Source organism: Apostichopus japonicus, chromosome 17 (assembly GCF_037975245.1).
Source record: "Apostichopus japonicus isolate 1M-3 chromosome 17, ASM3797524v1, whole genome shotgun sequence".
Taxonomy (NCBI): Eukaryota; Metazoa; Echinodermata; class Holothuroidea; order Aspidochirotida; family Stichopodidae; genus Apostichopus; species Apostichopus japonicus.
The window spans coordinates 10643163-10669671 of NC_092577.1; the positions used below are offsets into that span (position 1 = coordinate 10643163).

Sequence of the window (26509 nt, forward strand, 5' to 3'; positions counted from 1 at the left end):
CAAGGCGCATAACAATATTACCCAGGTCAAGGATAACCTGTCAAGCATAGAGACAATCCCTCCACATGGTAGCAGCTAAATAGCGCCCAGCTGACAGTTTATCTCACAGGTCCCCATTTATACACCTGGGTGAAGAGAGGCAATGGAGATAAAGTGCCTTGCCCAAGGAGACAACGTAATGATCTGGCCTGGACTCGAACCTGCAAACCTTAGGTCACAAGTCCACTGCCTTAACCACTTGACCACCAAGCACTCATATGCCATGTATAGGGCTATCTAACCCTAGCCTAATTTACATATTTGATTCTGGGCACAGATTATTCTTTTCATTCAGTGACAAATCTGTAATTTAGCAAATAATCTAAACTCATGAAGATCAATGATATGATACCAACAGAAAAAAAAAGAAAAGATGAGCGTTGTTCAAAGGATAAAACATGACATGTTTGAGAGATCTCATAAGAAATTGATTTTTTTTTTACAAGATCATAACTTACGGTTTTGCTTCTTCTTCTCATAATGTCTGAGACGGACCCAGCTCCACAATACTCCATCACAATCTAAAATGAAAGATAGATGAAGGTGTAAGATGATTCGATCTGCAGAAGGGGGGGGGAGGTGGTATGAGGGGGTAGAGAGAGAGGGCAGCAAATAATTTAGTATTCAAATCTGGTTAAGCAGTTGAGCTAGGGAGAGTGGATACTGGATAGATTCCCTGACACTGTAAACGGAGAGCATCACACGTCTTTATCTGAATTGAAAAAAATCGTTAATACTCTTTTTTGCTTCTTCACCCCCCCCTTAGTCCCCTCCCCCACCCCTTCACTCCCCTCCCCCACCCCTTCACTCCCCTCACCCGCACCCCTTCACACCCCTCACCCCTACCCTCTCTCTTTTTTCTTTCAAAGTCATTCCATTAGCTCAGTGATTCGATGACTTTAATGGATATTATAAAACGTTTCAATTTGAAACACTCGACTCCCAACCTACTATAGCATTCCTTTTCTGATGCACCTCGCAAACATATACTGTACACAAACTTTTGTAGATTTTTAGAAATTAACAAATCATCATTTGTTGACATGCTAAGGAACAAATCATCAACAGAAGGGGTGAGGGGTCAAACTTTGCTTTAAACACTGAGAATATAAGTACTGAAAACATCAAAGCTGACACTGGTTTTGTCAAAATATTGGTTATAACTCGGAGACCCTACACAATTTATGCTGTTTCTATAGCAACCCTGACAACAAGTATTTAGTTTCTCAAAATGAGATTATACATATTTATTAAACGTAAGATGAATGAAACACCTTTAACAAATCTTTGAAGTTCCTACAGTATGGGTATTACACTTTGCCCAACATAGGGTTTTATCTTTCCTTTTATCAAACGAGCTCTAGACCTCAGTAGACAATGTACAGTACAGTATCTGTATAAACGTTGACTGTATCATTAATGTAAATGAGTAACAGAAGTTGATGAAGTGCATACAATAACATAATGTGTCGTCCTGGTGACCGTTTAATATTATCATAGATAACTTGAAATCAGGTATCTGTTCCTGGGAACATGTTTGTCACAGGAAACCGTACCACTGTAAAAATAATGGCATTAAAGTTGAAAGGAAAGCAAAACATTTCTTAATTACATTTCCTTCCCTTTCTCTCCTTTGGTACAGTACTCATTTCATATTTTTTGGGGGGGGGGGGCAAATAATATCAAGCAATTATTCTGGTACAAGTAAGTGAAAATTTGAAGTATTGAAAGAAGTGACACTTTATCTGTTTCATCTTTCCATGATTCATTGATTCCTTATGATTCCATATGAATCCTTATGAATCCTTATGCTTCCTTATGAGCAAACTGCATTGCACCTCTAAAGGACAGCGATGCTACAATAGTTTAAAACTCAAGTTTGCATTGGGTTTGTATTGAACTCGTCAATTGGACTTATCTTAGACTAGTATTGAACCTGTAATATCTCCCAAATGAAACAGCTTTCCCTTAGCTTTTTTAAAGAAGTTATTCATCCAGGTTTTCTCTATCTCCTCAACAAATGATGATTATGTTTAGGTCTGTGTCACCTTAAAAGGGATATTCAGGTGGCTAAAAGTTTGATTGAATAAATAAAATTGCTGGAGATTTTCTCAATAAATACGTCGAAAAACACATCTTTGTTAAGCGGCATAATTTTACGCTTTTGTGAAGATATGAATCTTTTCAAATTAGATGGCATTTTGTGAATGCATTCGGCAATAGCACAGTGAATTTCAGCTGTAAATTTATGTTTTTTTTTTTTCCTTAATAATAATTACAACCCATTTTCACAGAAGAAAATAAAATATCTTTAAAATAAAGTTGCACTTAGATTCAATTCTACACATAGAGAACCTTGACAGCTACAGGAAGCATTCCAAATATGTCAGGTTTGAGAATTAACAGGATATAACATAAGGAAGGTAACTCTTTTGAAGAATACTTGCAGTTACTATGACAACACAGACCGCCCACTATGATCTAAGTACAAAAGAAGAATCCCGGCATATAGCCAGCCAAACTGGGGTCGATCGATCAAACCATTTCGTACCCTCAGTTAGGAACAAGATATCGACATGGGGTGTGGAGAAATTTTTATTTTCCACGTTATCCTCACAATTATGTGCCACTGATTTACTTCACTCCTCTCTTACCTGTCTCCTACAACACTAATACACCTCTCCTAATGTAGAAGACAGGTAAGTATCGTCGTTCGTAACTACCCAAACCAGTGAGATTTGGGGTATACAGTATATGCAAGGGCTTTTAAAAGACAAATTTCAATACATATTATCGAATCTGCTTAAATACACTGAAGACCTAATGATTCCCTGCTACTGCTACTGCTCACCCATAGATCTGTGTTCTTGAAATAGCTTCCGTAGTACCGGACCACGTGAGGACTGTTACATTGTTGCATAATAGATATCTCCTTGATGATCTCCTGCAGGTCCGTGTCTACGGGGACCTGTTTGATGGCGAGGATCTGGCCCGTTTCTTTATGATTGGCCTTGAAAACGCTGCCATATGACCTGCAAAAGAAGCAAAGAATCCAATTGGAGAAGAGAACTTAAGACAATCATTATGCTAATGTTATAGTTTTATATTTTAATGTACAGACCAGACCTGACCTAGATGTTGGGCAAGGCCACATACCGCACAGCACCTCTACGGTTAGTGTGTTTACAGTATATACTGTGTTTTAACCAGTGTTTGCACAGGTTATCCGGGTACCCGGGTACCCACCCGACGCTCTACTACCCGGTTCCTAATTTGTTACCTGAATCCTTTAAATTTGTTTATTGAATGTGTATATTCCTTTTCTTTTACTTTTTAAGAAGTTTGAAAATGTTTCGAAAGCTACAAATTTTTAAAATAACAGGTTAATTGAAAGAAACAAATGCAAATTGAAATTAACGAACATGTATGAACATGGAAACATTGTCAGAGATAAATACACTTGATATGTAATAGCATTCAATTTGCAATTTATTGAAAATAGCTATACCAGAAGGTAAATAGACAAATTTCTGGGTACCCGGATACCAACGGTAACAGCCTCGGGTACCCGGTTCCCAATTTTTGGTACTGTGTAAACACTAGTTTTAACCAAGGACATGTGTGCTGTTACCATACATTAAATCACAGGGCAATTGGCACAGATACTGTACTTTATAAATCATTATGTTAATGTTTTATTCTATCTAAAAATGTAAGTTAGGCTACATACAGACAGACATACAGACATCTGTAAGTGTAAATCAAAATGCAATTGGCAAGATACTTCATAATTCATTATGTTAAATGTTTCAATATTATGTTACCTACAAAATATTTCTTTAATTAGGATAGGCTATACACAGTACAGTATCTCTGCCATAAGTGTGTCAAGGATCTTATTTTCGATTAATTACCCACAGAGAGATCTGCGCGGTGACGTTACATAAATCAAATGTAAGCATTACGTCTTCATGATAAAATTGACTGCAAGAGATGTATTTATATAAACAACTCATGATGACCCTTAGCAGGTCTTATAGATCCTTTATGACATTAATAAAGGGTCTAACAAGGCAAGGAAAAACAAACAATCAAGAATTGCACTGCCAGCTGCTATTTTATTCCTTTTTTTTCTAGCATTCTACACAAGACAATATTCTACAGTATATGTACAGAAGAAAATATTCAAGATAAAAACAGCTCCTTAGAACATATAAAAACAGACACAGCTATAGTAAAAGATTATACTGACCCTTCTCCTAGTTTTTCCAACAGATCAAAGACTTCCTCTGGTGCCTTCCTTAGGTTGTCCTCACTGAGCTTTTGGAGAGGGCTGTATAATATATAAAATATAGAAGTGTGAAGTGGATTGGAGTGTTAGCTCAGTGGCTAATGCCGGTGCCTTTTAATCATAAGGTCCCGAGTTCGAGTCACTCCAAGATTAATGTTTGTCGCTCAGTTACAGTGTTGTTGACAATTGACAATTCGTAATCATGGACGTTTAATATGAATCTAAGAGACTGACTTCAATTTTTCGACAATATTTTTCTAGTGTTATTTTAGTAAATAATCACAAGAATCATGATAGAGTAAAATTTTCCCAGAGATCAAACAAAATGAAATATTAAACCAAAACAAAAGGTGTCCAGTTCTTTGTTACTGCTTTGGTAGAGATGAAACCAGTAATGCGCATTCTGTAAGTACTGTAATGGTCACAGAATATTCATGTTTTGCTGTGACTACAGTATTTCATTTATTTTGTTTCATCACAACATAAGTATGACATACAGTATGACAAGGAGATAACAAAACTTGTGAAAGGAAGTGTACTAAAAAACCCTATAGGGCTTGTCAGGTAGTGACTCTCCCTGAACAAAATACAGAACTTTACAATTACAAAAGAGAACCAAAACCACAAAACAAAAAGAACCACTATGACTAACTGAATATTCATTTTCTACAGCTGTAGCACTATAAGTACTGTAACTGACCACAGAAAATGAATATTCATCACTGTGACTGTACTACTGTATAATGACAGAATCTGAATATTCATCTTCTACAGCTGTAGTACTGTAAAACTGTACTGGTCACAGAAAATGCACATTCATCTTCTGCTGTGACTGTACTGTAATGACAGAATCTGAATATTCATCTTCTACAGCTGTAGTACTGTGAGTAATGTACTGGTCACAGAAAATGAATATTAATCTTCTGCTGTGACTGTACTGTAATGACAGAATATGAATATTCATCTTCTACAGCTGTAGCACTATAAGTACTGTAACTGACCACAGAAAATGAATATTAATTTTCTACTATCACTGTACATACTAGAATGACACAATCTGAGTGTAGAAGACAGGAACACTTCAGAAAACAAAAAATCCTAACTTCTGGATGTGCAAACCGCTCATTCAACTCATGAAGTGTCCAGAACTCTACCTCAAATAATTGTCGGATCTAATCATATTTTCTGCCATCACATGAGTCTAACTCCTAGGAGTATATAATTTGAAGTTGATGTGTAAAACCCTGATATTTCAAAGAATCTATGCCGAAGACTAATTAATATTCTGCAGTGGATGCATGGATGCTTCTATGCCAAACGGAGAAAAATTTAAAAACTAAACAGATAAAAAACAAGTTATCGCAGCTTGATATGATGCAGAGAGGTTAATAAGCCGACTGTGAATATATCTTATATATGAACTAGTGTTTGCACGGGTTATCCGGGTACCCGGGTACCCGCCCGACGCGATCCTACCCGGTTCCTAATTTATTACCCGAATCCTACGATAAGTGTGATTTAAGAAAAAAAAAAAATTGGCAAACCGACGATTACGCAGATTTCCCTTTGACTTTGTGGTGTTAGGCTACAATGTGGTCGAAGATAACAGCAATAACGAAAGTACCCGCCCGACGTAATACTACCCGGTTCCTAATTTAATACCCGAATCCTACGCAAAGTGTGATTGTTTAAAAAAAAAATTGCAAACCGATGGTTAGGCAGATTTCCCATTGACTTAGTGTGTTGTTAGGCTACCATGTGTTCGAAGATAACAGCAATAACGAAAGCTTTCCATAGATAATAGATATCTTATAACTGCGTCACAATTTCAGCTAATAAACAAATGGCTAGGCTACATTTCCCCCATTGACTTAGTGTGGTGTTAGGCAACCATGTGGTCGAACGTAACAGCAATAACGAAAGTATTCCATGGATGTCTTATAACTGCGTCACAACTGCAGCAAATAAACAGATGGTTAGGCTTAGCTAGATTTCTCATTGACTTAGTGTGGTGTTAGGCTACCATGTGGCCCAGTATTATTTATTCATTCGTTTATTTCATAGAAGGAAAGGCTGACAAGGAATTTTACGAGATGTTTATGGATTATAGACGGGATAACTAAAAAATAGTAATCGCAAGTGGCTTTTTACTAATCGTTTCTTCCAAATGCGATCAAATTGCGCGAATCGCGCAATCTCGAGGCTAATGCGAGCCCTGGGCCTGCATAATAGATAGTAGTAGTAACAACTGTTCAAGAGCTAAATTGAATATTTATATGGTTTGATCCAATAGACGTGCACGAGCAAGCATAAGCAGCGGCGGCAGTGCGATGTTAGTAGTAATGCTAATTATAATGAAATAATTAATTTATTAACAAGTTAATGAAAGAAACAAAAGCAAATAAAAATTATTGAGGAAGGTTTTATACCTTATCTTAAACCTACGTATTTGAACATGAAAACATTGTCAGTAGAGAATATAATGCATTTATTACAGCATCCAATATGTAATTTCTTGAAAATCGTGATACACGAGGGTAAACAATTTTTTCCGGGTACCCGGATACCCGACGGGTAACGGCCCTCGGGTACCCGGTTCCCGATTTTTGGACCCGTGTAAACACTAATATGAACTAATATTCTGAAGTGGATGAGTAGTCTGCGGATGATCGGATCGGTAGTGGGGAAACGCTCATCTCACATTTGCCCAAACCTTGAACATCACAATACAACAACAACAACAATAAAATGATACCATAAAAACTTACATCCAGAGGTTGAAAGTATCTCAAAGTATCTCAAAGTGAAAATTGCTATTTCCTTGTTTCACTGTGACAACATTTTTAGCTGTTTCAGTAAAGGCATTTATAGGTTAAAATTGGGTGAAAAAGTGGTTACAATTTGACTTACAAACTCAATAACCACAGTGCCTATCGGTGCATCTACATTTGTATACATTTGTATACATGCGAAGTTACTGTACACCACCATACATAATGTACTGTACCTCTATGGATACCCACTGTAGTTGCTATGTTCCTAATTGAAGATTCAAAATAATAGTAACCACTTTTTCAATTGCAATTTTAGTCTACAATGTCTTTAACGGGGGGAAAAAAAAATCAAAATTGCCACGTGTACTTAGCGTTGTGCGGTAGTCGGATTTCACACAACCGGTAGCGTTGCAACATGAATCCTGGTATCGTAACTACAACCGGGATTTTCTCAACTTTCATATATGGTTCAAAGCACTTAGTTACGAGACTGTCAATGTCATACTTTCAATATGCATAGCCTAGGCTATGTACATACTCTTAAACGCACGGTAATAAAAAATAAAAAAATATCACGCTATATTAGGGCCTTTGTTTTTTTAACATACACTTCCAAAAAGAAAAGCACAAACCTTGGAAAAAAGCAACCCACACCATCCTTCCTTCATACTCGACGTACGATATTAGATTAACACGTTCGCACATGGATTAAACTTGTAATCTGTACACAAACAGAAATTTGGAGTTCCCCACTGATCCATGATATTGGAATAGGGCAAGGTTCCCCTTCAAGTTCAAAAGTTCACAATGAAAAGTTTTTAGCTATCAACAAGTCACCACTTGTTTGGAACTTCAGACAATAAGATTGTAACATAGGGGCTACGTAAATATGGGATTATAAACAACATACATAAGAATAGTAAAGATTTATTTATATCATTAATTGGCTGTTGTTTACTCCAGAAAATATACTTTCTATACATACAATATCAATTTTTTGTACAAAAGTTCTTAAAAATTAAAAAAGTAGCGAAAGATACCTATAAATGCCATCGTGGAACCCCCTGCATTAATAAACGAATCCATTTCATTACAGCATCAAATCTCAAGTAACGCACTGCAGTGTGTGTACCAGTACCAAACCCTAGGCTATAATAATATACAGTCCCGTGCGAAGATGGATTTAAACTGGATATACTTCCTGCGGTTTTGGCTCAAAATTTATTAAATTATTATAATTATTATAAAAAATGAGGTGAAATGCATTAGGGTTAGAATATGTACATGTGGGAACCTTCACAATCTACGTTTGAAGGAAGAATAAATAACGAAAATTTCAGAACAACTTTGAGGTCCCGTAACATGCCGAGCCCAAGTACCGTTCAATTTGGTGTAGCCTAGGTCCAAATTACTTCATGAAAAGTTGATTCGTTAATATATAGGTCTACTGTAGGCCAGTACGTAAATTGATCAGATATTATTCAAACTAAGAACACGGAAACCAGAAATAAACGTGTTTTCTTTTCTTTATTTCATATCGTAACACGTAGATATTTTTATTATGTCCGGGATTCCCGGGAATGATACCGAAAGGAATGTAATAACCGGTTGTTTTCCCAATACCGGTAGTACTTAAACATTGCACTGTGATCGGGACTAGTCAATACCGGGATCGGGAAACCGGATTCACTTGACTACCGGGATCCCGCACAACACTACGTGTACTGAAAGAAGGGAACATCAATCTTGTCTTTTGAGACACTTTTGTGGATTATTCAACACACTTAGCTCAACTGAACAGCAGGCTTCAACGGCTGCGCAAAGTTAGGGGAAATTGTTCCTGTTCCGAACATTTTGAATCCTGAGGCTGATCTTCTTCAAAGTGGCTATTCTTACGACGAGTCGTAAGAATAATTTCCGATTACGCATGCGCAGTTGCTATTTTTACAACCAGGAGTTATATTTTTACGACCATGGGTAACAATAATTTCCGGTTAGGATTAGGATTAGGGTTACCCCTACTACACGCGCAGTTGCTTTATTTACTTTACTGTGCATGAATTCGCCGATGTTGTAAGAATAGTTTATAGATAGTTGTTACGACTAGTCGTAAGAATAGCCACGGTCGATCTTCTTGTCTATTTCTGGAGGAATCACGTCAAACAATCAATGAAATCACATAGGCCTAGCAGAAGGACAGTTTTTTAGCTAAACCACTGACCAACATCAGCGAGATGGTCATCACATCTTTTCAAAGAGAATATATGCATTTACTATCGTGAATTTTCCGTATAGGCCTAGGCTACCATCTTACAGAGTGTAAGTTATAAATGTATTGTAAGGTTACATGTATGATGTAGGCTAGGCCTACCTATACTGTAGCCTAGGCCTACCTAGTGTGTAGCCTAACAATTTAGTACATATAATACTGTGTATAATATTGCATAGACTTATGCTCATGAACGTTTCGTAAAACAGAAAGATAGGTCGAGCACAGAAAGCGGAAGATTATACCCTGTAGAGCTCATTTTCGCCTCTTCTTCTTCCACGAGTGTACTGAACGTTCAGTTCTTCTTCAGACTCCACGGACTACATCAATATCTGAGACGAAAGAACCATTGGCAGCACACGAGAAGGACAAGTCCTTATTGATGCGAGAGAAAGGAAATATTCGACAATCGACTTGATCAAGCAAAATGATGGCTGTATGTATACCACGGAAATATACTACACTTAAAGGCCATATATATGAATCGCGCGAATCTGTTTAACTTTCTTCAAAGGCAGTTCGGTCAAAGTTCATATTGTTTGTCCACGTGACTGATTGAATGTTTACGACGGTCAAATGCTTTTGTTTTATCTGTTTACAATGAAACATACACTTTCTGACATTTAAGGAATTAGACACGAAATTGGATGCAAATCTGTTTTCAGGAATCAGATATCAGGAATTATTTAATAATGTCATTAAATTAATTGATGATAATTGTTATATATTTAATGGTATCTTTATTTAATTTTAATTGGTTTTGGATATTTGTTGATATCGTTAATTCATTTGTTGATATCACTAATCGCATTGTTGATGTCACGAATTCATTTCTAGTTGTATCTTGAACTGATGACTTATACAAGATATTCATTCAATTTATTTCAACCAGTGTAACAGATATAGCCTAACAGTATGAAAAAGAATACGTGACTTACATAGTAGCCTAATGATACGATCGATGAATGACAATTAATTTAAGTATACATCGCATGGATACAGAATGGTTGAGGAGATACACTGGACATGTGCTACTGAAAGGCCTGATGATTAGGGGGGGGGGGGTGTAGTGGCGCAAATCCAATGTGTTTTGAAGCCAGAAAATTCCGACTGTTGCCTTGTCCCCCGCCCCTACCCCCGCGCTACTCGTCAACGATACGGTCAGTGTCATTCAGATTCCCATCTTTCGCGACTGCACTTTTGTTCGGAACTTTTTTCGATACATTTGTACCCACTGGCACTCACTTCACAAACTTATTAGGCCCCCCCCCCACCCCAACCAAATATTTTTGTAAAAATTCGGGCAATATACTAATAACTTTTCGGGTACCTACTGAAAGAAAGATAATTTGCAATGTCATTTGCAATGGTTAAACTGATATTATTATTACCATTAATATTGTAACGACTTCCCCAATAATTATAACCAATATGGAAGGGTAATAACATGGAAAATGATTGAATGTTACTGGCATGCGATATAAAAACCGTTGCATGATATGCACATTAAAATGTGGAACGCTCGAAAAATTTTGGTTATATTTTTCGAGCAAGTCGTTACAGCCCCCCCCCCCCCCCTCCAAAAAAAAATCAAATTGGGCTCCTATGCCTATGACGGTAGTTGTATTATTAGGCACTTTTTTGGAGTATTCAAAATCATACGAAGTTTTGTATGGTGGAGTATAAGAATCGCGAGATACAATTTCTCAAAATGGCAAGGAAAACGTGGTAAATATGACTGACTAAATTTCAATTTTAACCGATATGTTTCAATTTTTAGGTCATTTACAATCACAGGAATATATGTCGGTCTAGATAAACTAGAGTGCGACAGTCGGAAATCGCACTCCAAATTTCCAACTGTGAGACACCGCCACCCCCCCCCCCCCCTCTAACGACGTCCCTGAATATAGTACGTAGCCTACTGTACATATGTACAAATAAATATACACGTTAGCACTCTTAGACAGACAATTAAGTAGCTTGCGTAAACACAAAACAAACCTATTTATAATATAACTTTCAATGGCTATTGTGCTTGCTGATATAGTTAATTACTATACGAAACTCACATTAGATGTTAACGTTTGCCTAATTGTATAGTCATAAAGTAAACTACATTTTGCATGATCTTTCAGTTCAGTTATAATTTCTACATTGTCGGAGAGTTCATTACTGGATAGTATGTAGGCCTATTCCCATCATTCCCACATAAAACCGAATTGATTGCATCTTGAGTATAATATTCAAACTCTTCATGTATTGTAATAAAATATATTTAGCAATACGGATAACGATTATACGGTTTGTAGCTGAAGCTATATATCATGTCGAGTTTTATTTTCAACGGTAGGATATGTATTTCCTATACAATTTATTCTTCGTACAATAGGAGGTAAATTTATCTTAAGATACCAACGTTTCTTTGTATTGCTCTATTGCATTTTTCTAGTACTCGAAAGAAGTAACTTACATTCATTGTAACAATTAAGAAATAATCTGGTTCATAGACAATGTTCGTGTCCGTGTTATTTGAGACGCTAGTCTTGAATCACATAGTGAGAGAATCTTTTTATATCAAGATATCTTGGTAAGTTCATTTGAAGATACTTAATTGATATCAATATAAATACGTAAATATCGGGAGTTCGGCCGTGCATGATTTATTACTAAGTCGAATTAATAATATTATCAGATATGAAGTATATATTTATATATATATTTATATAAGTTCAGCCGCAACAACCAAATTTATGATATCAAAACTTACGCCCTACGCCCTGTGATATATCCCAAAAACTATTTACAACGGGCCCGTCTTGTCGTGGGGGGGGGGGGGGGGAATTAGTTTTCAAGAACTGTCTACGGTAGGCCTATATATGGAGTAAGACAACTTTTTTCATAGTTAAATTTTTGCAAAGTTGTGATTCCACCCAAAAAAAATCTGGTAAGTATACCTGCGTCAATAGCTTTATCTACTAATCCTCTTACTTCGATCTCTTTTTTACGGTTCACCCTGCTAAGTTACCTGTCTGTATTCAGTGTTTATATTTGTCCTTGTAGTTATGTTACTTGTCATTCGATCAGCCTCTGAAGAAGGTGCTGCTAGGATCGAAACGTCAGGCCCACTTACTTTTACATATTCTCTTACACATGATCTTTAGTGAATAAGCAGTTTGCTAACAGTTTTTGTTTTATTTTTATTTGGATTTCAGTATATTCTTCTCAAACATTATAGTCTCTCCAAAATAAACATCAACACGGTATATAGAAACATCCCAAAGTTGATTGACATTTAAATGGGGTGTCGATCTTTTCTGTGATGTCAATTTACGGGCAACGTAGCAACTCGACAATTTGATAATTTTCGCCAAGATATAAATACTATCGTAACATGCATGTCAACTCGACAAGTAACGTCTTTTTGAACTTTTCAATTTACACCGTACATCAGTTACAAGACAATTCGACTATTGTCGTCAAAAAAAAGTCTTCGCAACCTGTCAACTGGACGAAAATCATATTTGTGTCAAACTCTTTGTTAGCGATCGGCAACACGGCAAAAAGTATTAAAAAAATTGTTTTGATGTCTTGTTATGACAAATCTGTAAATCTTCAATTCGTTTGTTCCTTCAGAAGCACTGTGTGTTATTGTATCATATATCGCACATAAACTAGAACTGCTGGGTATTTGGGCCGCGAATATCAAACATGATAAGCAGCTGTGTGGTTCGCCAGAGAAAAAGTTCGGGAAACGTTTTGTTATATCCTTATATTGAGTAAAACCTCCAAAAAAGGGTGTCCATTTGTCAACTGGAATAAGTTGGCAGTAGGTTTACATAATCGATCCCTAGACCATCCAATTATAGGTAGTGGCGTAGGAAGGTACTTTTGAGTGGGGGCGGGGTCTAAGGGAGGGGGTGTCCCCCTCCCCCTTTGGATTTTTTTTTTGCATTTCCAGGTGGCCTCAGATGCAATTTGGTGCAATATAGCACACTTCAACACCCACTCCATTTTGTAAACTTAATTTTGTATTTTCACCTGGCCATAGATGCAATTTGGTGCTCCAAATGATTTTTTTTTCTCATTTGGAAATAAAAAAGGGTTTTCTGACTCGCCCTTGGTCCCACCCGGGCCATCAGCAATATGGTGTGTCATTCAGTTGAAATCTTCGATGTATTAACGACCTTGGAAAGTGTAAGTCAATGCAGCATCATTTTTGTGGTACGTCACCAGGGTTATGCATACTTTTTTTAAGAAAAAGTCGCCCAGGAAAGAACCTGGGCACGAAAACCAAACTACCGAACGACTGATCCGCTCTCAACCCCAGTCCCCTTGCAAAGTGATCATCGTCGGTTGTGAATCACCATTCCTCTCGAAAGGGAACAGCTACTACACATGATCTTAGCCAAAAGGGTTATCATTCGATAATTTTCAATGCAGCAGTTAATTAATGATCATTTGGCGTTCCCTGAAAGAATAGCATGCCTGCGTAAATACATATTGTTTGTCTTATAGCCAATACAAAAAGCAGACTTACGTACTTACCAAGGCTTGTCAAGCACCAGTGCAATAGAAATTTCTGTGCAGTGAAATCATGACTAGCAGTAGCATGACTATCGCTGAACTGAGACCTGTGAGAGTTGCATATCCAGGGTCAGCAGAAGCCCTAACATTAATGTAAGTAATGTTTATAACCCAAGACCGTCAGAAGAATTTCCAGCCCTAGCACTCGTTGGTACTCAAGAGCTATTACAATCATAACAATTCAACACCCGCTATTTAACGTATGCTAGACAGTAGTCATAATATATTCCAGGCCCAGGGCTAGAGTAGCATACTTTGGAGTTTTGAAGGGCCAGTTCGAAAATAATACCTATGCCTGTCGCATACAGTTACGTTGCGTTAGACATGTGTAAAAGTGGTATCAAATTTAACAATAACAGTGTTGAGAGATGACCTCTGGTTTATAAGCAAAAATGAACTATTACATGGTCACTAGTAGTCTTGACATAGGCTCCAGGTCATTCTCTTTAACTGTAGTGTAACTAGGTTAATGAGTTACACAATGTGTATGAAATGATATATAGTGTTTATGACCATTGTTTTCTTAAGTGTAAAAACATGCTCGCAAAATATGTGACTTGCAAGTTCAGTGAAGAGGATAAAGATGCCTTACTTTGACAAAGAGCTTCTATGTGAGTGATGAGTTGCGACTACCTGTACATGATCATTTCCACAAATTCCAGGTAGCCTACCGTAGGCTTACAAACTGTAAAAACAATGTTACAACAATGCATAATGTATGTAATTTCTCCTTCCTCCATCAGAACATCATGGCAGCTGTTCTTCCTAAAGTTGAGGTTCTCTCTAGCCGAATAATTCGATTCCTTGGTTGCAATCCAGGATCTTTTACCCTCCAAGGAACAAATGTTTACGTAGTTGGAACCGGCAATAGGTACAAATTTATTCAAAATATTTAAAACTAAAAGAAATTTTTGTGCATACATGTGTATAAGTATCATAATGGAAACCCTTGCAATTAAAAGACTACAATACTGTAGTCTGCAGTTACCAGATGGTCCTTAATTTGCGTAGTTTGGCCTCCCAACCTGCAACCACTTCAGTTCCCTTACTGTACAGACCTGTATTTTATAATTTGTTCTGCTTTATTGCGAAGTAGGATGGTATACGGTAACTTTGTGTGGCTAAGTGAACAAACATTCTTGGAAAGGTCAAAGGGGATAACAATATCTTTTGATTTTTTATCTTTGGTTTAATTTTATCCTTTATGCGATTTTGATTCCTATGTGATTTCATCGTTACTTTGATTAGATTCTGGCAGAATTTTATTTTTTAAGGTCTTGAGTCAAAACATTCCAAAGGAAACATTTTCTTCACTTTGTGCATGCCTTAAATTTTATGGTTATAATTCTGGGAAATGGGTGTAATAATTTGTCAAAGTGCCTCAGAATACAAAATTGTTGCTTCCTTCTTTTACTTTGCAAATTTTAGCCATTTGCACTGAATCTATGTAGTTTCAACTTGCGTTGAAAAAGTTGTTACAATTTTGCTTTACGAACACAGCAACTACAGTGTCTATCAGTGCAGTTAGATATTGATGTAAACTATTATGTGAAGTTATGGGGACATGTGAATTTACTGTACTTGCCATGCATATTGGTTTGCAGAGAAAATTTCACAATTTAAATTGTGATAGTTTTTGTTGGTTTCAAGCACACATCTACTACCTTATGTACTGTACTGTACTGTACTTTGATGAATCAAAATTCATTTGGAGTTGTGTTTTTTATTTCCTTTCTTTCATCCTCACCTTTCCTTCCTTCTGTTTTCCAATTTTTCATTATTTGCAGGAGGATCTTAATAGACACCGGTGAAAAAGACAAACCAGAATTCATTTCTAACTTAAAGAAAGTATTTCAGGAAAAAGGTATCAGTTTGGAAGCCGTTCTGATAACTCATTGGCACAGGGATCACTGTGGCGGTATCACAGATGTCTTTGAAGGACTAAATCTTGGTGAGAATTTTGATCTGGTCGTTGCCATGTCATTACTAGTGCCGGATTAACACCCCTGGGCAACCCAGGACACTATGCAGTATGGATAACCTGCCACACAAAACCCCCTCCCTCCACCCCCCCCCCCTCCCTGCCTTGTCATATTAAGACTTGCAAGCAAAAATAATAATTGTTGGTATGTCTTGGCTAGAAATGTCCACAGTGACCCTTGCAGACTTCTACTATAGGCACTGACCTTATCTGGCATCTGAATTTAATCAGAACTATTTATGACCATGTATTGTAGCAAAGATAGAAGGAAAAAAAAAAGATCTCATAGTTCCACAATGACTGTGTCTATTAATTTAATTGAGCCAAACTAGACTTATTTGCACCTGGCCACTTTTGTTAATTGTTGCTGATGATTGGGTTATACTGTTCCTTCAAACTGTGCACATTTTTCCCCCCTCTGGTTCTCCTCCCCCTCTGGTTCTCCTCCCCCTCTGGTTCTCCTCCCCCTCTCGTTCTCCTCCCCGTCTCGTTCTCCTCCCCCTCTGGTTCTCCCCCCTTTAATTCTCCTCCCCCTCTTGTTCTCACCCCTTTCATTCTCCTCCCCTCTCGTTCTCCCCCCTCCCTTTAAGTCTTCCCCTCTCGTTCTCCTTCCCCTCTCTTTCTCCCTCCATTTCGTTCTCGTTCTCTGCCCCCTCTCGTTCTCCGCCCCCTCTCATTCTCCCCCCTTTCGTTCTCCTCCCCCTCTCTTTCTCCTCCCCCTCTCTTTCTCCTCCCCCTCCTCTCGTTTTCCTCTCGTTCTCCTCCCCCTCAATAGATCAACCCATAGTTGACCGTGCTTGCAACTTATCAAAGATGTTTCAAGATTCCAAGAGAGCCCTTTTGTGAGAGTTCGGTTTTAAAAGACTCTGTCAATAATCGAATGGCTTTCTTTCGTAGAAGGCGACTGAGATGAGATCAAAATGTGTTTCGCCCCAAAAGTTAAGAATGTGACATAAAGTGGATTGAACTGTGTTTTAAGAATGTGCGAGGAACAAACAAGGGATTATAGTGAATGAATTGGACTATTTGGACAGTGATCTGTCAGATATGAGAATCAATCTTATTTCTTTATCATGTTCTGTCGTTTCTCCAAAGATCATTCTATACCAGTAAACAAGTTTCCGAGGAAACCGTTCACAGAAGAGTCCATCGGAGGTCCTCTGAAATACACCTATATCAAAGACGGCGACACTCTGAGGACAGAGGGTGCTACTCTCAGGTTGGCACTTCTCCATAAATTTGACAAATTGCTGATTTACTGATTACTGATTTTATTGTAGCAGTTGCTTGAAAGTGTTCCGATCAGGATCAAGGCTCAAAATCTGGATAAGTACCCAAATTTTCAAATATTACCAAAGTTCACGGCGTTCTTTTCCGTATCGAGTTCAGCCAGAGTAACTCGGTTTACTCCTGTTAATTAATGTAATGATACATGTTGAAACACATGCAAATAACTCAAATGGTTCAAGTTTTACTTGTAAACAGTGACTTCGTTAGATGCATTTATTCTTCTTCTTCATCTTCAGGCCGCAAATAAAGGCATTTTTACAGCTAACAATGATACATACTATAGTTTGCTACTTTCATGTACATTTTTTGTATTTTGTTTATTTCATTCCTTGCCGGAAGCAGAAGGAATCTTTGTGATGGTGATGGCGTGTGTGTGTGTTTGATGCTTGCGTGGTGTGTGTGTGTGACACTTGCTTGTAAACAGCAATACTCAAACCATTCATGGTGGATTGACTCCATACTTGGTATGTGGATCCGTCTTATTGAGACAAGATACCTATTCTTTTCTGTGGTCATTTGGGGTCAACAGAGGTCAAAGTCTGAAAACTTTTTAAACACGATAACTCAATTAGTACATCTTTGTTGAACTTTATATTTGGTATGTAGATCCAGCTTGGTGAGTAGAAGAACCCTATTGATACTGGTGGAGGTCAAATGTCATTGTCCTTCAACGTAAGTCAAAGTCTGTAAAACCTTGTAAACATGATAACTCCAAAAAGTACATATTTGTCCAACTTCATACTTAGTGTACAAAACCAGCTTAGTGAGTGCAAGAACCCTATCGAAATTGGTAAGAGGTCAAAGGTCATTTGTGTGCAACATAAGTCACACCTTGTTAACATGATAACTCAAAAAAAGTACATATTTGTCCAACTTCATACTTAGTGTGCAAAACCAGCTTAGTGAGTGCAAGAACCCTATCGAAATTGGTAAGAGGTCAAAGGTCATTTGTGTGCAACATAAGTAACACCTTGTTAACATGATAACTCAAAAAAAGTACATATTTGTCCAACTTCATACTTAGTGTGCAAAACCAGCTTAGTGAGTGCAAGAACCCTATCGAAATTGGTAAGAGGTCAAAGGTCATTTGTGTGCAACATAAGTAACACCTTGTTAACATGATACAGGTAACTCAAAAAAGTACATATTTGTCCAACTTCATACTTAGTGTACAAAACCAGCTTAGTGAGTGCAAGAACCCTATCGAAATTGGTAAGAGGTCAAAGGTCATTTGTGTGCAACATAAGTCACACCTTGTTAACATGATAACTCAAAAAAAGTACATATTTGTCCAACTTCATACTTAGTGTGCAAAACCAGCTTAGTGAGTGCAAGAACCCTATCGAAATTGGTAAGAGGTCAAAGGTCATTTGTGTGCAACATAAGTAACACCTTGTTAACATGATAACTCAAAAAAAGTACATATTTGTCCAACTTCATACTTAGTGTGCAAAACCAGCTTAGTGAGTGCAAGGACCCTATCAAAATTGGTAAGAGGTCAAAGGTCATTTGCGTGCAACATAAGTAACACCTTGTTAACATGATAACTCAAAAAAAGTACATATTTGTCCAACTTCATACTTAGTGTGCAAAACCAGCTTAGTGAGTGCAAGGACCCTATCAAAATTGGTAAGAGGTCAAAGGTCATTTGCGTGCAACATAAGTAACACCTTGTTAACATGATAACTCAAAAAAAGTACATATTTGTCCAACTTCATACTTAGTGTGCAAAACCAGCTTAGTGAGTGCAAGGACCCTATCAAAATTGGTAAGAGGTCAAAGGTCATTTGTGTGCAACATAAGTAACACCGTGTTAACATGATAACTCAAAAAGAGTACATATTTGTCCAACTTCCCACCTAGTGCGAAAACCAGCTTAGTGAGTGCAAGGACCCTATCAAAATTGGTAAGAGGTCAAAGGTCATTTCCGTGCAACATAAGTAACACCTTGTTAACATGATAACTCAAAAAAAGTACATATTTGTCCAACTTCATACTTAGTGTGCAAAACCAGCTTAGTGAGTGCAAGAACCCTATCGAAATTGGTAAGAGGTCAAAGGTCACATGAGGTCATCATGTGTCAAAGTATGTTATCCATGTTAATTCCAGAATTAAAGTAACCATTAAAACTGTGTGTTCTACCATGTTATGATTTTCGTTTTGGTGATTTATAGTTTGTTCAATTTCAGTTCAGTGAATAGTTCTTCAGCTATACATATATAGTAACCAGGACCTATACATATAGTTATCCAGGCCATGAAATCTGTGTCAAATAGTTGATACTCTCGGGCTAAGTGCTTTTGAACAACCTCAAGTGGCACTTATCAGCTTTCACACTCTGAGTATCAAGAGGTCAACGGGTTATCCCAAAATTTGGGCTTATTCTCTGTGATTTATACTAGATGGCTTTGGCTTTGGCAGTAAGATGTGAAGATATTTCACAGTGTATGAACTATGTCATGTAACTCTAATTCATTAATAACAATTATTAAAGGGATAGTTGGTGACAGAGCTGATTTGCTATCTCAAAATTGGTTTAAAAAAAGGCCAATTGTTCATACATCTATGTGTCTATATTTCACCTAGGAAGGGTTTTTTTTCCATGGATATTCAAACAATTTGGAGTAAACATTCTATACTGTAAAATCCTTACCTGTGAATTAATTGGTTGATGCCCACAAGTGAGTGCTACAAATAAGCGATGGACATCTCTGATCTCTTCTGGTTCTCACTTAATTCGTAGACAAATTTAACTCACTTGCTCTACATAAGTCAGATATGTGGAGTTTTGAACAAATTATATGGCAAGGAATCACAAAGCCTACTGGATTTGTTAAAACTTAACAAAGTTTGATGATTAATTTGAATAAATGGTCTCTCGTAAAGGGAATTCTATTTCTTTAATAATTCACAAAACAAACTTAAAAATTTCGCAGAGCATCTTGCTACGCTATACGGGGAAGCAATTTCCTCCCTGAATTTAGCATAAGCAGCTGTGTATAATCCAACTTATTGACTAAAATGGCAAAATTCCTTTGTACAAAGATTTTGGCACATTTGCTATGACTACCAATGCTTCAGGTAAGAATCAAAATTCCTGAAAAAATGAAAGTAATAAAATATGTGAAAGGTCTTCTTCAAGCTGGTTGAATTCCAGCATGATAGTAATAATAAAAATCAACAGTTATTGTTACGAGGCTTAAGCAACCACAAATGTGGCGAGAAACCCACAAGGGCTTATGGATTACAACTTACACATCGTGTGGCTTCCAATTCAACATTTTAACTCAAATGTGGAATCTTTTTTCAATTTTGAAAGTCATTTCAGATGGGAAAACCATAGATTTCTCTGGGATAAAAAACCCACCTTACTATGACCTGGCTGGGTATCGAACTCGGACCTCCCGATCGCTATTGTTTCCTCATTGTTTAAAATGCCACCGCCTTTGTCCACTCGACCACAGCATCGTTACTTATAATATTCTAACCTGAAACCTCTTTGTTACGATTCCAGGTCCATATATACCCCGGGACATACCGATGATCACATGGTGCTGTATATGGAGGAAGAGAACGCTGTCTTTAGTGGAGACTGTATCCTTGGAGAGGGAACTGCAGTAAGCCATGAATATTCATAATATTATAATTAGATACTGAAATCTTGCTGATCTGTAATGTTCAGAACATAAAAACATAAAAATTAAGAATGTCTGTAGCGTTACTGTTTCATCATCTCATACAAAACGTAGCAAAGGGACTCGCTAAAGCCAAGCTGGCTTTTTTTCTCTGGTTAGTTTAAAAAATGAATTGCTAAATGAAATCTATTGTTTGGGATGTGTGGTATTGACTAGGAGTGGAGTGTTAGCTCAGTGGTTAACGCCGGTGCCTTTCAATCATAAGGTCCCCAGTTGGAGTCACTCCAAGATTAATGTATGTCGTCCAGTTACAGAGTTGTTGACTATTGACAATTCATAATCATGGACGTTAAATATGAATCTAAGAGACTGACTTCGGTCAGCTTGTTGCTGTGATAAGCCAATGATGGCTTCTTCGCTAGTTCCTGCTTGCAGGAGGATCTAAAATACATACATACATACTACCATTTACAGACATGACCAAAAATCAAAGGCAATAAGAAACAGCTCTGCAAAGAAAAAAGTCATCTTTTTAAAGTCTGTCCATTTTATGAAGCTAAATATTGCAAAATTCCCATGATTTGTAGAGTACATAGTCATTGCCGTCCCATGGTGACTGCACATTTAAATTGCCTTATGCAAATGAACAACGGTAAAGTGTCCCAAATGCAAGGGCGGCGGAACCGGGGGGGCACAGGGGGCACGTGCCCCCCCCCCACTTTTCCTCAGGTTAAAAATGTGCCCTTTTTCTACATAAATATTTCTAAATAAAAAAAGAGTTTACAAAGCGAAACCCACGTCGAATGAAATATTTCGGGAAGTTTTAAATGTTTACTACCACAGGGGTAGGAGCCCAATTTGATTTGGTGGGGGGGTGCTGTAACGACTTGCCCGAAAAATATTACCAAAATTGTTCGCGCTCTACGCGCGCGTTCAACATGTTAATGTGCATATCATATAGGCATGCATTGGTTATTACATCGCATGCCAATAACATACAATCATTTGCCGTGTTATAACCCTTCCAAATTGGTTATAATTATTGGGAAAGTCGTTACAATAATAATGATCATAATAATATCAGTTTCACCATTGAAAAACACATAGCAAATTATTTTTCTTTCAGTATTTTGACATATTTCATTTGCTTTCATGCATGTATCGATCACGTGTGCAGGGACTTGGACTTTCTCTTTTTCCTTGTTTCCCAATTTTGCACATTAGATATTGCAGTGCTAGTATGCATTGTTTCCTTGAGGGGGGGGGGGGGGGGGGGGTGGCGTTGATGGAGTGATGTGTATACGCAAATAAGATAATACAATAAGAGTTATAAAGGGTACTAAATATCAGGCTGCATCAGTCCAATCAAATTTCTGCAAAGTGCCCTTCGACGTTGGTGCCCCCCCAGATTAAAAGTGCTTCCGCCGCCCTTGCCCAAATGTGAACTGGCTATTTGCTTTACCTGACAAGTCACGCATACCCTGTGGATCATTTGTGTAAATTTGCCAATGTTAAATATAAACAATATTAGTAGATGAATAACAGGAAGCATACAGGAAAATTGTCAACAACTTGAAAAAAGCAGCAAAATATTTTAAAATATCAGGTGAGACAAACCAATGTCCTCTGGTCCTGGTGACACTGGATTAGATCTTGTTCAGGCCCAAAATCTCAAAGATAACTTTATTGATAAGAGTTGAAGTTACTTTTTTTTTTAACATAATTTGTCAAATTTAAGTAGTCTTTTGAATGTAGACACTGGCATTAGACTGCTGATATGATATCAAAACAGGAAGTAATGTCATCGGAAATATTAACCTAAAATGACTCTTGGATTTAGTTGAATTTGGCTACAATCCAAGTAGGCTACTGAGGCATTTAATTAAGAGGATACACTCTTTTGGGACAATCGTTGATTAAATCTGAAATATAGAACCGCTTTATCAGACCTAATGCCAGCACTGGTTTTCATCGTCAGCGCTATTTAACATCCTATGTGAAAATATGATAAAGACACTAAAAGAGAAAGTAAAAGTATATCCATCCTCGTGTGATTTTCGACAAACCTTCCATCTGAAACATTCACAGCTCCCAGACAACCCCCAGATTTTTTACACAATAATTTCGCCCCATATGCAACAAGATTTGTTGAGCTGATTCTTTGGGTGGTGGGGGAGGGGGGAGGGGGGAGGGGGTTGTACTTTACAAAGATCTCAGTCATACTGTATATGAAGCCAAAGGTGAAAGTTCTCCAGTGTCCACCTTCAATATTTATTTGTATCTCTCTCTCTCTTAACTTGAATGATAGCTTCATCCTGGCAAACTGGTTAAAGTAAAGCTTGTCTCTTACAAAAACAAACATCACTTGCGGATGAAATATAAAAAAACAATAAACTTCCTGTTTTGCTTTCATCTCATGGTTTTTGTCCATAGTTCAAAAGAACGATCACGCTCAATTAACACGGTAAAGCAATGTTCCCCCTAATTTGAGAGCAGATTTTACTTCCTCGTAAACCTCGCTGGAAAGGAAAAAAAACAATTTTTTCTATGTCTAGGTTACATTGTTGCATTTCATGCTGCTCTACTGGTTAAAGACAAAGGGACAGGTTTCTGATAGGATCAAACCATATTTGAAGTCTCCTGACTATTTTACACAATGCTTCAAAGTTCTTTTTCTGCTACCACACCAGTTGCGTAGCGAGGAATTTGCCAAGGGAGGCGCGAAGCCTGTAGGCAAACTATCTAAGCGTAGCGACATAATGAGTTGGCGCAAAGCGTACAAGGAAAATTTTGGCCGAAAAAGCCTCCCAAAATGCTGGAAATGGCACTTCCCAGGCCTTTTAAGTTGCATCTAAGCATTTTCTATTTTGAAATTACTAGGGATATCATTAAAAATATTTTCAAGGGGGGGGGCGGTCGCCCTCTTCGCCCCCTCTGGCTACGCCCCTGACCCACACCACCCCCCACCAAACACCCTCTCGACGACTTTCTTTGTCACTCTTACAACATCAGGTATTTGAGGACCTTCACACCTACATGAAATCTCTGGACAAGATAATCTCCCTGTCACCCTCCACCATCTATCCCGGTCACGGACCGGTGGTGACCGACGCCGTGCCGAAGGTCCGGATGTACATCGACCATCGAAACCACAGGGAAGCTCAGATCTTGGAAGCGCTGCAGACGAACCAAGGGAAAATGACTGCCATGGACATCGTCAAGGTCGTTTACAAGGACACTCCCGAACATTTACACATTGCAGCTGCGTCTAACGTACATCATCATCTCACAAAACTCGTGAAGGAAGGAAAAATTGGTAATTTACAAAATATTGAAGATGAAACCTTTTTTTTTTACTTTTTTTGCTTAACGTACATCATCACCTGACAAAATCGTGAAAGGAAGGAAAAATTGGTAACTTAATAAGATTAATTTTTTTTTTTTTTTTTTTTTTTTTTTTTTTTTTTGAAGTACACTTTTACTCTATTCTAACATAGTTACCTGTACTCCTTCACCTTTGAGGGATGTTTGACTCATTTCATCGAGCGTGTTGAAATCAAGATGACCAACTCACTTTTCAGATCTCTCAGTTTGTGTTTTCATCTTCTTTCTTACTTTTTTCCAACATTTATTTATTTTGTCTTTCTGGAGAATATATGTATATACATGTGAAGTACACAAAAAGTCGTCATTGAATAGTTTAAGACAGGGCAGGATATAAATGTAGCCGGCTAATCAACAGAGTAAGGACATCCGTTCAAAGTTCTTCTCAACTTCATGGAAGAATATATCGGGCAATCCTCACTTTCACTTTACGGCTGGACAGGAAACTTGAATTTATAGAGAAGTCATTAATTTTGGGAGATGTCGTTGGGACACTTTTTGCGGTACATATAGTATTAAAGGTTAAACATTAGAAAGTTAGAGGGATGTCTTAACAAAAGTCTTTTACCCCCAAATGACATTAGAAATGAAACACAGTGAGTGTGGACTATGATGGCACTATGACAACGACTACCCCCTGCCCCCCCCCGCCCCCACAAGCTCCTCTTATATAAATTTTGTTGTGAATTTGTCTCATTAAAAATCTGATACATTTGGCATGTTTGCTCAGGTGTCATAATATACCCAAAGTTGTAAATGTCTTGGAAACATACTATTTTCGATCTCAGAATTATTATTTTCTTTTGTTCAAACATAACTCACATACTAAGGACAAGATAAAAAAATAAAAGCCATTTGAAGAGTACATCTTTAATTTCAGTTGCATAGTTGTAACTACTGTTTTCTGTAAATAAACACAAAGTTTCACTCAAATTTCAAAAATATGTCATGTTGCTCCTTCATAAAGAATGCAATTTTCAGCAAGTTGTCCTGGAAATGTTCCAGTGAATAATTTGACATGTAAATTTTCAACTATTAAAAAAGGTTTTCATTTCAAGTGTAAATTGGAAGAGGTAGTAGTATCTTACCAAGACCTTGGACTCTACATAGCACTGTGGAAAAAAAAAGAATTTTCGGCGAAATATGTACAGTGTCACTTAAAGGGAGTGAAGACACGTGCACAAAGAAACGTCTGATGCTGGTAAACTGACCTAGTTTCGAATGAGGTGTAACAGAAGTGTTAGACACCACCATCGATGCCAGAAAATACACACACAGCTTGCTACCGTCAGTAATTAGACACTAGTGTACAGTCAATAAATGCAGCTACGGTCAATACCCACAACACAGTGTACATAGCAGCGATGGACACCTCAGGTCTAGATAAAAGACAGCAAGGTATCACGTTTCATTACTGTCTGCATTTTGTAGTGACAAGAAGAAAACTTCACTTGCAAGCAACGGAAAGTTTTCAGAGGTACAGAGACACCGCCCTTCTAAAAGGTCTTTTCAGGTCACAGAATTTGGAAGAATTTCTTCACTCCTATCTCACCTGTCTCCATTCAACACATGCACTCCAATCTACCAAGTCTACAACACTATCTGTTAAGTTTCAGTACCTCGCCTGCTCAGACCTAGTGACTATAATTTTTTCTTCTTCACAAGTCAAACAATTTTTGGGCTTACGACTTCCATGTTCCAGCGTAGATGGCATTCACGGGAATCGTGTAATTTTTCCAATTTTGTTGAAGTTAGAGAATTTGGAATTTGAATTCCACAGAGTCGAGACATTTAGTGGTTATTTCTTGCTTCTGTTTCAGATTCAGATGGGGATGTTTCCAGTATGGACTGCAAGTGGCAGAGTAAGCTATAGCAGATGATGGCAAAGGGGTACTGGTCACACTCAGACGTCTACCAGCTTTCATCTCTCTTTGCCAGTTAATTTGACTGTCGGGTGGTGGAGCATGTGATTAACTACAATAAAGAAAAAAACTGAATAACTAGTAGATCAGTACCATAGTACAGCTCTGTTTGCAGCTCTGCAGCCTTTATTAGCAATATGAAATGTTTGTCGAGTGTGTTGCAAAGTGTGCTTAAGCAAAGGGGGCTAGGCATTGCGGTTGTGGTTTTATAATGCCTGATTTGGAATGGAATTTCACAACTGGCAAACTGCCACCTTTAAACTTATCAAATTCAAATCCTTCTAGAGAGAGAGGAATAGGTCGGGAAAGGCTAATTGTCCCTTCTAGCCAAGAAAGT

General features: G+C 37.6%; 2 protein-coding genes across 4 annotated transcripts in view; one reads left to right on the forward strand and one right to left on the reverse strand.

The window, feature by feature from the left end:
* Nucleotides 1–9807, reverse strand: part of LOC139984173 (serine/threonine-protein kinase 4-like) — a 28213-nt gene extending 18406 nt beyond the window's left edge. For both annotated transcript variants that reach the window (XM_071997944.1, XM_071997943.1), the window contains exons 1-4: nucleotides 9619–9807; nucleotides 4292–4372; nucleotides 2891–3071; nucleotides 498–560 (exon numbers count right to left, since the gene is read on the reverse strand). In XM_071997944.1, the coding sequence (XP_071854045.1) occupies nucleotides 498–560; nucleotides 2891–3071; nucleotides 4292–4372; nucleotides 9619–9632 (339 nt within the window). In that variant the 5' untranslated portion in view covers nucleotides 9633–9807. The remainder of the gene's footprint in view (nucleotides 1–497; nucleotides 561–2890; nucleotides 3072–4291; nucleotides 4373–9618) is intronic.
* Nucleotides 9808–13895: 4088 nt separating this feature from the next.
* On the forward strand, nucleotides 13896–26224 carry LOC139984587 (endoribonuclease LACTB2-like). 2 transcript variants are annotated; one of them, XM_071998536.1, is made up of 7 exons: nucleotides 13896–14053; nucleotides 14704–14831; nucleotides 15748–15911; nucleotides 17037–17160; nucleotides 20746–20848; nucleotides 23879–24182; nucleotides 26071–26224. In XM_071998536.1, the coding sequence occupies exons 2-7, from the start codon at nucleotides 14710–14712 to the stop codon at nucleotides 26121–26123; spliced, it is 870 nt and encodes a 289-aa protein (XP_071854637.1). In that variant the 5' UTR covers nucleotides 13896–14053; nucleotides 14704–14709; the 3' UTR covers nucleotides 26124–26224. The 2 variants fall into 2 exon arrangements, with proteins under 2 accessions (XP_071854637.1, XP_071854638.1); XM_071998537.1 differs by having other exon boundaries at nucleotides 13957–14111.
* Nucleotides 26225–26509: the final 285 nt, after the last annotated feature.